We start from the raw sequence: 14,962 nt of genomic DNA, 5'->3' as shown, positions 1-14,962 counted from the left end.
CTTACCTGACACAAAATGTGTGCTGCATATTCTTGATTTTTTTCCGGGCTGCCATGCCTCTCTTTTTACTGCCGTAATCCAGGCTTTCCTTCTCCTCTCTTCTTTCGGGAATCGGAACATTTTAATCTTGGAAATGGCATTTGTTCCGGACGTGAGGTTGCACCCCACAGCACAGCAACCCGAGCCCAACTTCCTTCTGTTCATTAGGCTTAATTGTATTTTGCTGGTTGTAGGTGCCTGTCAGTACACAATCCGTACCGCCTGCCAGATCCGTTCTGCGCATGCGCATAATTACGTAGTAGAAGACGTAACGATTCCTCTGTAATATCTGTACCACGCATGTCTTGAAACAGTTGACGGCCAAGAAGCGGCACATTTGACGAGACTAACTTCGCAGAAAAATATATTTTGACTACACCCGACGAATTATGTTCACAGATTGTGCAGGTAAGAGTACAGCGTTCAGATGTTCAATGTATCTTTGTCTTTAGAAATGTTGCTATTGTTGGTTAAACGTAATGTCACTATATCTTGCATATGGCAATTGTTAACAGTGAACTTACGTAACGTAACAGTAACGGTGATTTAAATAGGGACCACATTGAGCATTAGCTAGCATTTATTCATGCCAACACAGCAACCTAACTTATCCAACACTTAATATTATAATGACCAATGACTGGGTTAAAATTACCCAGGCACTGGGTGCATTACATGACTTTTTGTGCTCTCAGCCACTAACCCAGCACCTGGGTCTTAACAATAACCCAGCATGGGTTATGATAACCCAATAAAAAGTAAAAATGTCATTAACCCAGTGCTTTAGTTAAAATAATAACCCAGCACTTTTAAGAGTGTAGGGGCGCAGAACCACGGGGGCGCCAAAGCGATGGTAAAAATAAATAATAATATATACGGATCGTGTACTGACAGCGCCATTGTTGCCAGTGGTACAGTAAAAGATACACAAACCCAATAAAGCGGAAGTTAACTTAGGGCCAGATGCATTACCATAGCAACGCCCGAACGTTCCATAAAACCGTCATGGATTTCTATGGAACGTCACGAAAACATGCGTGCGCAACCAAGAGGCAGAAAGCACCATAGAACAGCATAGAGCAATGCAAAAGCAAAAGAGCAAAAGAATAAAATGAGTTTTTGTGCTGAAAACTGCACCAATTCGAAATCACGATGGTTAGAGAATGTTAAATATGTTCAATATCCCTAACGGAATGCATGTCTTCGCCAAAAAATGACAAAATACGATGTTATATTAATAATCCAAATGAACGTCAAACTTTGAAATATAGTCTGAAATGAGATGTTATTATCATTGAGACAACAGGAGTATACAAAAAAATCCGATTGTAGCTTACAGCAGCCGACTATTTAGGTTAAGTTTATAACGTTGTGGACGGCCACCAAGCGTCTTCTGCCTCAAGGCTGCGCGCGCATCTAGTTTTGTTGGTAAACGGGAAACCCGTGTATACATTTAACTGTGTTGCCTATAAATTTAACAAAATACCACATTCATCCTCTCACAACCTCTACTACATCACATACGTATAGGCTACTATCTTACTAAGACACAAAATCAACAAAAGAAAAAATATTATTTGATGACCAAAACTGATAGATCAGTGTGTTTAGGCTAGGTTATTGCACATTGCCATCCATGCGGTTGACATATCAGGCCTAAAGGCTACACACATTAGTATTGTAACGTCGGTGTCTTTTGGACTGAGTGCTAGCCTCCCAGAATGCAATGTGTGTGAATGCTGGTTTGTGTAATGTCGGTTTTAGTGAGTGTAATTGCGTTTACCATGTTAGCATGTGGTACCTCATGTATTTTACCCGGTGTATTGTATGTGACTACCCTGTTCGTGTATCGTGCTTGTTTTATTGACTTCCCTTGTGTTTCCTATGTAATGGTGTCTTAGTATGTGTGTGATATGCTATCTAATCGTTACAGTATTTTATTAAAGGTGAGATGACTATGAAACTATACAAACAATGTATTAGGCCTACCAAAAATATATACTTTCCATAAATACACTATATTACAACTCTAAGTATTAGCAATTTAATACACTTAAACTAAATAAACTTCTTTACCATTTAAAATACACTAACAACAAAGTACACTTTTAAAAAGTACATTACAAAAACACTTTGAATATTGCACAATTAGTATATTTAATTTTAGTACACTGAAGTTAAACTTAATAACATCTACTTTGAAGTATAACCGAGTGGTTAGTGGTGTTCGTTGATGTTCCAAAACAAGTGCTAGCATAGCGAAATACAGTTTCTGTCGTCTTTTATTTGGCATTTTGTAAAATCCCATTGATTTCTGTTGGAAGACTCATTGCACGTTGATATTACTGCGCCACCGTCTATGCTTCAGGTTCAAATACGAATCATACATTGCGCCGATATATTTGCTTTTAATAGTCAACGAACTCCACTAACCACTCGGTGAGTTGCACAGTTTTGAAAACGAACGTTAAGGGTTGTTTTAGGACATGTTTGAGTAGCCTACTACAGTATGCCCATTGCCAGCCACCCTGAGAAGTGAAAAGGCGATTCAAAACGAGTCAGAAAAGTCGAGACAGGACCAATCGTCAAAATTTCGGTGTCCACCACTCTAGTTCATCCAAAATAAACCAGAAAAGGGCCTTAAAGTGCTAAAAACCGGAATTTTCCTTTAACGTTGCGATGTTTTGAAATGCGTATGCGGCTACAGGAGCTTCCAATCGTGAGGGAACAATTTCGCATTGTAGGCATAAAAGGGATGCAATAACGCCACCAACAACAACCAAAACTACTCATTGTTAACATGTAAATTAAATGTAACGTTTCATTGTGAAATAAATTTAAATGTTCTCCTCTTTGCAAACGTAGGCATATGGTGACAGATTAATTTAATAATGTTGCATTATTAGAAGATAGACTACTGCATCAATCCGTAGGCCTATGTTTCATTAGGCTACTAGGCTATTTGTTTTGCCTTACTCTTTATTCATTTAGGCTAGGCCTTTTTATTCAGTTATTCATCATCTTCCGTCCTTCGCACTACTTGTGTAGCGCACGCATTCTCAGACCTGTCACCTGTCACTCATCATCGTAAGGGAGGTGTTTGGAATCATTCCCGTGTTACAATCATCAGCCAATCAAGTTGGTCACTTCAGTCAAGCTTGTGCATGAGTAATGACGTCATCCATAGCAACGAAGACTCACTCTTAGTTTAGGAGTTGTCATTTTTCCTTACTAAGAATAGGTCTGAAAGAGGCTTTGTGAATAACTTTTAAGAGAAAACTCCTAGCTAAAATCTTTTAGTGCAATTTAGGAGTACTCCTAGTGGTAAGATAAAAGGCTTTGTGAATACGGCCCCAGACTCTCTGACTTCGCAGAGAGTCTGGCCTAGATCCATAGGCAAATGTTTATTTCCGGGTGGGAGGGCACAGTTTAAGGCTTTAAATCATTGGAGTTCCTTTGAACCGCTTTGAACCAATCACTAACAACCGGCGTTTCGTCATACAGAGAAGTTTCTCCGCATCACGCCCATAACAATCAAGCGTGCATCTTATCAGCAAACAGTCACACGTTTCATCTCTGTAACTCTTGCCAAAATGCATCATATGGTGTTTTGTGAATGTACCCAAGTCAAACTTTCATATAAATGCATAAGTACGTCCAAAGCGCCACTTTTAAGCTTGTGTGCGTTTTCGGGTGAAATTACCTTTTGAATGAGAATCCTATAGGGCCACTACTTTTTTGATACAATCGTGTCAAAATCGCTATTTTTCAAACACTAAGAAGGCTCGACACAACATTAAACTTTGATCGAAGTATCATCAGTGTCTCTACACATGAACTCGAGCATTGAGAACATTGTTGGTGTACACAGAGTTTACTAAAAGAATGGTTTTGAACAACTCGCTTGTTTTTTCTGCTCGCTGCCATCTTGCAAGGAGTGAGTTGTCCAAAATCTTTCTTTTTAGTAAACTATGTGTACACGAACAATGTTCTCAATGCTCGAGTTCATGTGTAGAGACATGTTATGTCGAGCCTTCTTAGTGTTTGAAAAATAGCGATTTTGACGCGATCATGTAGCCTACTAAACTAAAGCTTGACTTGGGTACGTTCGTATTTCAAGTGTCAAAATTAAGGTATGACAAAGCTGACGATATAACATCCTACTCAACTGTGACTTTGTTCGTGACACTACTGTTAATAGGCTAAACTAGAAAGAGCTAATAATAATAATAAGTTTATTTTATATAGCGCCTCTCTCAAACCCAAGGTCGCTTTACATAGTAGGAAGGCAGGGAAACACAATAACAAACAAACAAACAATACAACAGAGACAAAGGCAGGGAAATACAATAACAAACAAACAAAACAATACAACAAAGACAAGTTATCTGTAGGAACTATGTGTTGGGTGTGGAGGAGAAGTGATCATTAAACAGAAAGGTCTTGAGATGTTCTTTGAAGAAAGGAAGAGAAGGACAGGTACGAAGGGGTTGGGGGAGGGAGTTCCAGAGTTTGGGGGCCAAGGCACTGAAGGACCTGCCACCCAGGGTGGAGAGTCTGGAGCGGGGGATAGCCAAGAGGTTTTGGTCAGAGGATCTGAGTGAGCGGGAAGGAGTGTAAGGGGTCAGGAGGTCGCAGATGTAGGGGGGAGCAAGGTTGTGGAGGGCTTTGAAGGTGAGTAGTAGTACTTTGTATTTAATCCGGGACGGAACTGGTAGCCAATGGAGTTGATGGAGAATGGGGGTGATGTGTGCTGATCGTCTGGTATGGGTGAGGAGCCTAGCTTCAGAGTCTTGAATATATTGTAGTCTTTGAAGGGTTTTAGTGGGGAGACCAAGGAAAAGTGAGTTGCAGTAATCTAAACGGGATATAATGAAAGAGTGAACCAAAGTCTGTGCATCACTAGCAGAGAGGGTCGGAGGCGTGCAATGTTACGGAGGTGAAAAAAAGCAATCTTAGTGAGTGATTTGATATGAGGATCAAAGCTAAGGGTGGAGTCAAGCTGAATGCCAAGGTTTTTAACAACAGGGGTGGAGTGGACAGATGAGCCATCAATGTTGAGAGTGAGATGGGGAGATTTGGTGAGGATGCTTTTAGGGCCAATCAGCAGAATTTCGGTTTTGTCTATGTTGAGCTTGAGAAAATTGTTTTGCATCCATAATTTTAAGTCAGAGAGGCATTCAGTGAGGGAGCGTGGTGGGGGGTCAGAGGGAGAGGGAGGGGTAAGATAGAGTTGGATGTCATCTGCATAGCAGTGGAAGTTGAGACCGTGGCTGCGAATAATCTGGCCAAGAGGGAGGATGTATATGAGAAAGAGGAGGGGCCCAAGTACAGAACCATGGGGGACACCACGCTAAAATAACTCACACCAACCTTATTTGCACCTTTTATTCACATTTGATCAAAGATTTCATAAGCCCTTTTCGCTCCCTACATTGCTGTATTCCAAGCGGTCTGCTTCGGTTGCGGGGGCATAGTAATTGAAACAGCATGCCTGTGTAACGTAATCGCTCTCAGGGACGCCCACTGTTAGTTGGTTGGGTCGGCTGCCCAACTACCAAAGTAAACGAGGGCGAATCAACCTATTCCAGATGGAGTACTGTAGGGAAAAGAAATCGAGCGGAGGTATGTAGGCAGGCAGAGGCCAGGCTAGTGATATGTGTAGACAACTGCGTTACAAACTAGCCCCATGCATTTCTATGGAGAATTTTTTGAGTGCTGTGTCTCCTCATTAGAAAGTCTCTGCCTCTGTTAACAGTGCCTCTTGCTGGGTCTTGAACAATTATTCCTGAGACTGTGGTTCTTTGTAATTTCTAAGTTATCAAGTAAAGGCCTTGGACCTCCCTCAACTGTTCTTTGACTCTGCATTTTGGGGTTTTCCTGGTAGACCATCAGCTTTGGCTACGATGAATAGAGCCTCTAGTGGTCGAACTCTTAATCTGCCGTGACACTCTATAATGCATTTGTAAGGTCTGAAGAGATGTTCATTTTGACTAGCCCAAACAACCATGCATGTAATGCATGGAATCCAGTCAACGACAGTGGGTCAGAAGCAATCCTACCTGCGTTTGCCCAATTATCTAAGTCATCGGCATTCTTTGGTAGTGGCTCCATCATACCATCCTTAATCTTAAAGGTGCTCTAATCGATGCTGGGTAAAATCACTTCTGTTAACTTTCAAACAAAACAGAAAGCTAGCCCGCTACTCCCTCCCCCTCCCTCCCGTGCTGCCCCCATGCAATCTCGTCTGTGATTTGCTGGAACAGTTTGTTATGTTTTTATGGGCTAGGTTTGCTTTTGGTTGTTTTTGTTGCCGTTTTTGGAGCCTGGGCTGTCCACAGAGATCGCATTTCTGTTGGACATAGACAGCTAGCGGTTGGTTAGGTGCTGTTTGCAGTAAGTGACATAAAATGTTTTAGCCTAAAAAACGCATAGCATCGCTTAGAGCACCTTTAATTGTGACATGGAATTGACTTGCTAGTTTGCTTGCTTTATTTTCTTATGTTTGGCTTACATGACGTTTTGACCTGTTGGTCTTCCTCAGATTGACTCTGATTCACTAATTGGCCCTGTTTGAGCTTTATTGCACAATATTGGTCAGTCCAGTATTGCACTGTTCTAACATTCATGGACTCTCCCATGCTGCCGAACTACCCACTGGCCTTGTTTGATTTCTATTACACAATCTTGGTCAACCCAATATTGCCCTGATTTCATGTTTGAACATGATCTCGTCATTATCAGTTGGGCAACACAGCAGCAGGGCGCTGCACCATGCACTGTATTGGCATGTTGGACTCCCCCAAATCACTGGATCACCCATGAGAGATGCAGCACTTGCTGCAGGGGCCAGGCAGGGAGCTTGGGAGACGGGCCTTATTTCACTATATAGAAGGTGGCAACCCAAGCACAACCTCAGAATGATCAGAACCTGCTCGGCATTCACATCTCAGAACCGTTCAATCAGAACTCTGCGGCAGCTACTCACCATAACAGCCAGTCTGGTCAGGAAGAGTCGACTAGTCATGGCCAAGCCAGTGTACCGAAGGGCAAAACTATGGCAGATGGGCAAGTTATCTTTTTTCACTGCTCTTGACTGCTCTTTCACCATCTTTCTTTTTCTCTTTATGTATTCATATATATTTTATACACCAGCATAACATGGTCAAGTTCCTCATTTCTCCAAAGAACTGTTTTACCCTGAGACTCTTTTTTGCCGAAGCACCACCATTGAAAAAGCTGTTGGTAGCATCGGCTAACAAGCGCAAGATTTTGGAGTGCAGGGGACAAGCCGAGATGGGCTATGAGACATACGTTCACACTCGGTATCATGTTTCAATACACTTTAGGTCAATATCACACCGGAATTCTCCTTTAATGAAACTTAAAGCGGCTCGAGGGCCGGAATTACAAACAAGCGCTATCGCACTCAGACAAACTCCCATAGAGTATACAAGACCAGACAACACGCGAGACAAAAGAAGCAGGCTTTATACACCATAAACAGGTGCACAAAATTAAACAATTAGGGAACTCAAAGTGGAAGTGAAAGCAAAGACCCGGACTAGTACTCCGGGGACATGGAGCGCTAAAAACTGACAGCCGTTGTCAAGTTTAACATGAATTTAGAATGTCTCTTTGCCACTCAGCGTTCTATCAAGAAAGTGATGTAAATGCAGTCCCACTATATCGTCCAAACACATTCGGTTATGGAGTCAACATTCCATTATAGTTAATTGCAATAAAGCCTTTAAAAATGCCCTTCTTGAAAAATGAAATAATGTTTAAGCTACATTAACAATAGGGAAACTTGAGGAACATTGTCAACACTATTTAAAAGTATTTTGTAATCTATCCGATTAATAAAACCCTTATTCTAAAAACAATGAAATGTGTTGCAATTGCAAAATCACTTTGCCTTTCAACTGGGGATCCATTCCAACTTACAGTGTTGTTTTTGCCTGTATTCCATGTAGATTTAGTGCATCTATTGATCACCATGTACAGATTCTTTCTTCCAGTCATGACAATAACAACTGCAAACCTTCCTGTACACACAGGTCTGCTCATCTTGTCCCTGGTGTCTCACTCTGAGGGATCTACAATCATTAAAGTTGAAAACGGAGGAGGTTGGGGTGGCTGGCATGGATTTCAGATGTGTCCTAAGGACTTTTATGCTAATGGATTCAGCATGAGGGTGAGACTCACTCTACTCCAACATCCAGGATTTTGCGAGAATGGCGTCCAGGATGTTGCTAGAATGGTATCAGAATCTTAAAGGAACACACCATTTTAAGAAATTAGTTATTATTCACCATCTCCCCCATAAGATGATACATACCCTTCTCTTCTCTGTGCATGCAGTAGCTCAGTCTGAGGCACCCACCGTTCACATAACTTAGCCTAGTTCATTAAGGTGGGCAGTAACTCTGGAGGAGATGGTGGATAAGCTAATTTCCCAAAATGTTGGCATGTTCCTTTAAGTTGGGGAACTTTCACCAGAGAGGCTTGAAATGGACCAGAAATCAAGGACGTTTTTTATTTCACCATGTTATGGGTTTTCCCAGATCCCAAAAATGACTGTTTGGGCTGCCAGTGTTTAAGTTGCATTCATGACATGTCAAAAATCCCATCCTTGATTACAAAATATGGCACAAAATGTACACAAAAGGAGGAGATTTCAGTAATTGACTTGTACAGACTTTCTCCTTGCAAGATAGCGTTGACTGGAACTAAAACAACTGGCTAACTGACAAACTCCTGTCCCTTAGGTGGACAGGCATGTAGGAGGACGCCGTGATGACACATCTCTTAATGGAATCCGTCTGTTCTGCAAACATATAACTTATCCAATCGATGATATAGTGGTGGAATCACCAGGATAGTAAGTATCCTAGATCATATCATTACATAATTAGCTTTTTTTCAATACAATCAACTCAATTCCTGTTCAAATTAAATCCTAAAAACGCAAATGTTGTGTGTGTGTGTGTGTGTGTGTGTGTGTGTGTGTGTGTGTGTGTGTGCGTGTGTGTGTCTGTCTGTCTGTCTGTCTGTCTATATGACTAGCTGGGGGATTTGGACCTCAAAGCAACTTTGTGCATCTGGATATCTGGATTCCTTCCAACTGCGTGTGGAGGGCCCTCAGGGCATCGGAGACGACACAGCCGCCAACAGCATGAACGTCCACTGCAGCAATGGAGATATTCGCCATGGTGACGGCGAAGGTTGGGGAAACTGGGGCAGATGGAGCTCAAGATGCCCAAATGGAGTGTGTGGTTTCAAGATGCCCAAATGGAGTGTGTGGTTTCAAGATGCCCAAATGGAGTGTGTGGTTTCAAGATGCCCAAATGGAGTGTGTGGTTTCAAGGTCAGGGAGGAGAGCCCACAAGGAGGGGGTGACGACACCGCCCTCAATGATGCTCAGATGATCTGTTGTTCGGAAGAATAGCTTTCCTCTGCAGACAAAGATCAGGCACGGCGTTATGGATGGGCCTAGGCCCGCCCACTTCTTTTCAACAGGCCCAGCCAAAACTTTTCTTCAAAAAAATAATAAACTTTTAATAATATATTTTAATTTTGTCAATAATTATTAAAAAGCGGGAAATAATCTCATAATTTGTGCTAAAATAGTCTAAATGTTTAGTTTTCAAAACTGTTTTAAAAAGCTGGTCATATGTTGATGTTTCTGAAGTTCAGCAGACAGTGCCAAATACGTGAGGCTCTGGGTCGGATGTAGATGCATAGATAAAGATACAGAGCAGGTATACACACAGCTCTCATGTCTGAGGATGGGCAAGGGCCTGAAATGACAAAAGAAACAGACCACATTACTCCAATACAAGTCATAGAATTGACTTTAAAGCACTGCTGTGTGTATAGAAATTACTAACTGGACCAAATTACCTATCAGACATGCTTCAGCAGTATACACTCCTTCCAGACCTCTCAATCTAGACCTCTAAATCTATACTTACTGTAGCACCAAACTGTTCTCAGATAATTTCTGCTGATCAAATGCATTTCCTGTTATCACATATTCTTTGTAGCCTACTTGTACTCTGCACAATGACAATAAAGTTTAATCTAATCTAATCTGAGTTACACATTTTGAATCTGCCATTATTCATTATTATTTGAATTATTATTTTTTATTATTCATTGTTTATCTTGTACTTTACTTTTTAAACATGTTTAACTGTTGCCTTTTTCTGCTTTTATGTATTACTTTACTACTTCTACTTTTATGTAAAGTACATTTAATTACCCTTGTGTATGAAATGTGCCATATAAATAAATATACTCAACTTGACATGGTGGTAAAAAAACATTATAGGCTACTCTGGGAGCAGCATACAGCAGCATGTACTATCCTGATACTCTACTTCTCCATTTTCCTCACTGATGTATACATCTGTCCTGCGTATGATTTAAAGATCACATGGATTAATTGAGTATTTAACCTTTTTCTCTGATGGTAACATTGGAAGTATGGAACTTCAACAACATGCTCAGGTGCTATTTTACAAGTCTATTTTACAACCGAATTAGACAGGGCAATACAATATAATTGAATAATCACCTCTCACAGGGACGAAGATGTGTGCAATGCAGACGTTTTGTCTTCTACACATTTGTAATCTGCCTTGATTTTTGCTTCTCCAGAGCCGTAGGCGAACGTCAGAGGGCTCCAGCAACTGGAATCTCAACTCTAAGATGGGGATCACATTAGCCAGCGGCAGGTTTCCTATTGTTCTCTATGGTTCGACAGCGTAACGGTGGCAACTCTGGCGTAACGCTAGCATTGAATAAGCTGAGCGTTGAATTTGGTTCAACTTTCAAAGCGCAACGCGAGCGTATTCAAAGTGTAACTTTCGCCAAAATGCATCCTAGGCTGTTTTTGTTAATGTACCGGAGTCAAATACGTCCGAAGAGTTTACTAAAAGAAAGGTTTTAAAACTGGGCGTAGATTTAGGGTGGGACGCTCATGACTAGTCCTAACCAATATTTTAAGATGACAAAATTGTCCCCACCAATATCTTAGCGAACTCATAGAAGTCGCGCTATCACAATAGATGCTATTACCAAGTCACTGAATGTTAATTAGCCTACCTTAAGTTAGAATCTTGGAAGTCACAATAAACATTGGATCTGGACATTTTCCGTTTCTATTCTGTTTATGTTATGTATTTCTGAGTGTAGCCTACACAATGCAGAGAAATAAAAGGGAGACCCAAATTCGTTTGAAGGACTGTCATTGCATTGTTATGACACATGCTGTAAAACGTGTTGGCAATGTGAATAAGTTAACACTGTTGGTTATTCAAATATAATGAATCATTATTTGATGAATAATATCCAAATAACACTATCATATACAATATGGTAGGAGGGTTAAACTCGCTAGCCAAAGGATAGGCTACAAAATGAATGGACCACTTTGTATGCAGGAAAGACAGCATCAAACCACTGTTACACTGCTTTTGTAGCCGCGAAAACACTTCCTGTGTTCAAAATGCAACATTTGGTGTATCTATGGTGGCAGAAAAGACTACCACATTGTCAAGGTATAAAAGAACAGATTGGTAATGACTGTCCCCAAACATGCGCTCCATGAGACGCTGAAAGGTTCTAGGAGCATACCCGCTTGCGAGGTCCAACTTGGAGAACCACCTCGCCCCAGACAGAGCATCCAAACAGTCCTCAATTCGGATGGCCACTTGCAACCTTTGACGTCTGCACGTGTTTATACAGCTTCAGACTGTTCCGTTCTCTCTGCGCCGTCTCACATTACATCCACCTTGGGTCGTGTTGATGACGGTTTAGAGTGGGTGAGTCTCAGACTCTTGACTTCACCTCACACATCAGTCCTATCCCAAAACACACACACACACACACACTTCAGCAAACAGTGTTATTTATTCAGTGACATGTATTACATTTCACATTCTTGAAGAAAAAAAAAAGTAACACAAATTAGCGCGAGGAGATGGACGAGGACGACTGTGTGTGTACATCAGGGCCATGGCTGACGTCCGCCCACAGAGAACCTGCATCCAGAGAGCGGCCGGCTGTGGCCCAGATCTGGCCCCGACATGGCACTGAACCGGCAGGGATGCGCACCAGTTTGGGGCAGGTCTGCACCAGCAGCAACAGCTATGAGGGTATTAGCTTTAACTCGCATACAACATACAGCAACATAAAATGGCATAACCATCAACATAAAATGCCATAGCCATCAACATAAAATACCATAGCCAGAAAATAAAATGTCATAGCCATCACATTTCCTGATGAACACAGACGTTATTATAATATAAAAAGGGTATTTCTGAGGGACATTTTTTTATAAACATTACAGCAAGAATCACACTCCGCAGAATAGACTCTTCACAATCATAAACTGTATACATTCAGAATAATAATAATTTCTAAGTGCATCTTTGAACAAACAAATAATGTATATAAATAAGCATCTTCTTTTTTTGTTGAACTCAACATCTTTTAAAAAATGCAACGCTCCAATCCAGTTTTGTAAAAATCACAAAAGTGAGTGCTCGACTGGACGAATATGGTCTCGGATCAACAAAGTGAGATTTCTTTGCTGGTAGTTCGCCTACAGTGGTTTTTCACTTCACTATTAGAGCTACATTGTTCACACAAATACAAATGGAAACTCTCAGAGGTCCAGTCAGACTGATTTGGGTCACTTCTTTGTGTTGTTGAAATGGAGAATCAACTGAGAACTGAATCTTCAATCGTCAAATTAAAAGTCTTGGAGTGGAGATTAAGAGAGTAACTAGGGCATCTACACACAGGCCACAGAATGGCTGGCACCACACGTGTGTGTGTGAGTCTGTGTGTGTGTGTGTGTGTGTGTGTAAGATGTGTGTGTGTGTGTGTGTGTGTGTGTGTGAGACGTGTGTGAGACGTGTTTGTGTGTGTGTGTGTGTGTGTGTGTGAGAGTGTGTGGACACCAGAGGAGCAGGCTTGGGGGAGTCAGACACATGAGACACAGAAGCACCAGAGGATTGCTGCTACCGATCACACGAGTGTTTTATTGGCTCAGGGCTCCTGCACACCAGGCCGCTGCACTTTGATCTCGTGGATGTGGGTCTTCGTCCCCTCCACTTTAGGGCTTTTCCTGCAGATACACACACACAAAACAAAGAAACACTCAAACAAACTAAACTAACTTAAAGTTGAATTCTTATTATTTTATTTTTTTTCATTTATTATACTTTCAATCTTCACTGACATTTATCAACAACACCACACATAATTCTGAAAGCTTCCTTTAGTCTGGTATGTGTATGTGAAGAACAGCTCTAGTTGCTATGCAACACAATAGCTGATAAGGGGATGTTTTCTCTGCCTCTCCTTATTTATCTATGGTCACGTGATTACTCCTGGTCATGTGACTTGTGTTAGTGTTGCAGGGATTGTGATTGGCCACCTGGCGTTGTCGGGGGCGGCGATGGCAGCTCGGTGAACGGTGCGGGCTCTGGGTTTGGACGCCTCGATGCTGGCCAGGGGCGCCACGGGCTGGAACTTCGATACCTCCTTCTGCCACTCCTCGTCAAACTCCTCCGCCTCAGCTGTGGGGTCAGAGGTCAAAGGGGAAAAGTCAGAGGTCAGGACAGCCTTGGGCATCCCCATGTTGACCTCAGTACAGTCGGTGGTGCTGACTAATAGTTGATTTATCACACCACCACATTTACTCGCTAGCCACAAGGACAGCCCTTATTTTCTCTGTCAATGTCAGAACACCAGTTTAAAAACAGCACATCAGGCATCCATCAACAGGCCACAGTCCACTGACATACCAAAAGTACAGTTTTTTTTAGATAGGCACTTCAAATGACATTACAGTATTAGTACTGATGTTTAGCCACAGACAATTTGCAAGAAGTGCTGCAAGGGTGTTAGATTGAGTGTTCCTCTGGTGCTCTTTAGGGATTCAAATCTCACATTTTACTTTTTTTACACTATTTAAAAAAAAACAAAAAAAAAACAATGTCTACGTATTTTGGCATCATAGCCTTCATCAGAGCATGACAAAATTGTACTGATGTTTAGAGAAACAACCCAATTAGTGTATTATTGTTATTACCGGTATACAGTGGCTTTCGACAAGTGTTTAAGCTTCACCCTTGGCCTCACTAATGCTCATTACATAAAGACCACATCTCCTGTCAATTTGCCTTATTCACCCGGCGGCCAGAATGAGGCTAAAGGGTAGACTTGCCATTACACCTCAGTCCAGCAGATGGTGGTAATGCACTCCGTTTGCAAACTGCCAAAAATAAAGCTTACCGAAAAAAAAGGGTTCACTGGCCTGTTCTTCTTCTTCAGTGAGGTGTTTTTAGCAGTTTGCAAACGGAGTGCATTACAACCACCGAGCGTGGTACACAAAATGGGATATTTCAGGCAGTAAAAGCTACATACCTAGGGCTACTGAAAAATGTAAGGTTCATTTAGTTATATTGAAGTATTAAAAAACATTGTTGTTTTAAGAATTTTCGAACTAAATGGTTGGTAATTAGCATGTTTACGATATATGAGTAACATGCATTTTAATGTAAAGAACATATAGTTTTTATATCATGTGGCCATAGAAAGCCTTTCCCCACAGATACACTCACACTCGTCCATGTTCTGGAAATCCTGGTTGAACTCGCGCTCGCCGGTCTTGTGGTTGCGTTTCTTCTCGATGACGTGGCCGCGGTCCTGGATGTGGTGGCCGATAGACAACTTCTCCACGCCGCTGTCCGAGTCCTTCAGGCTGCGCCGCGTCTCACTGACCTACACACCGCAGGACAGGGAATCATGGGTAAAAACTACACTGGCACACACACTCCGCAGGACAAGGAATCATGGGTAAAAACTACACTGGCACACACACTCCGCAGGACAAGGAATC

The 14,962-nt window shown here is 41.7% G+C and overlaps 2 protein-coding genes across 5 annotated transcripts in view; one reads left to right on the top strand and one right to left on the bottom strand.

Annotated features, from left to right (window-relative positions):
* Window positions 1-6,855: 6,855 nt before the first annotated feature.
* On the top strand, window positions 6,856-10,147 carry LOC121684243 (vitelline membrane outer layer protein 1-like). The gene is made up of 5 exons (XM_042064232.1): window positions 6,856-7,107; window positions 8,100-8,236; window positions 8,811-8,923; window positions 9,109-9,317; window positions 9,402-10,147. Exons 1-5 carry the CDS (start codon window positions 6,861-6,863, stop codon window positions 9,488-9,490), a joined length of 795 nt encoding a protein of 264 aa, XP_041920166.1. The 5' UTR covers window positions 6,856-6,860; the 3' UTR covers window positions 9,491-10,147.
* Window positions 10,148-13,070: 2,923 nt separating this feature from the next.
* mlf1 (myeloid leukemia factor 1) overlaps window positions 13,071-14,962 on the bottom strand; it is a 16,556-nt gene continuing 14,664 nt past the window's right edge. For all 4 annotated transcript variants that reach the window (XM_042064227.1, XM_042064226.1, XM_042064229.1 and 1 more), the window contains 3 exons: window positions 14,685-14,844; window positions 13,496-13,637; window positions 13,071-13,183 (listed from right to left, as the gene is read on the bottom strand). In XM_042064227.1, the coding sequence (XP_041920161.1) occupies window positions 13,105-13,183; window positions 13,496-13,637; window positions 14,685-14,844 (381 nt within the window). In that variant the 3' untranslated portion in view covers window positions 13,071-13,104. The remainder of the gene's footprint in view (window positions 13,184-13,495; window positions 13,638-14,684; window positions 14,845-14,962) is intronic.

Source organism: Alosa sapidissima, chromosome 15 (assembly GCF_018492685.1).
Source record: "Alosa sapidissima isolate fAloSap1 chromosome 15, fAloSap1.pri, whole genome shotgun sequence".
NCBI classification, from domain to species: Eukaryota; Metazoa; Chordata; class Actinopteri; order Clupeiformes; family Clupeidae; genus Alosa; species Alosa sapidissima.
The sequence above is the reverse complement of the archived record's forward strand: the minus strand, read 5'-3'. Positions and strand labels throughout refer to the sequence as shown.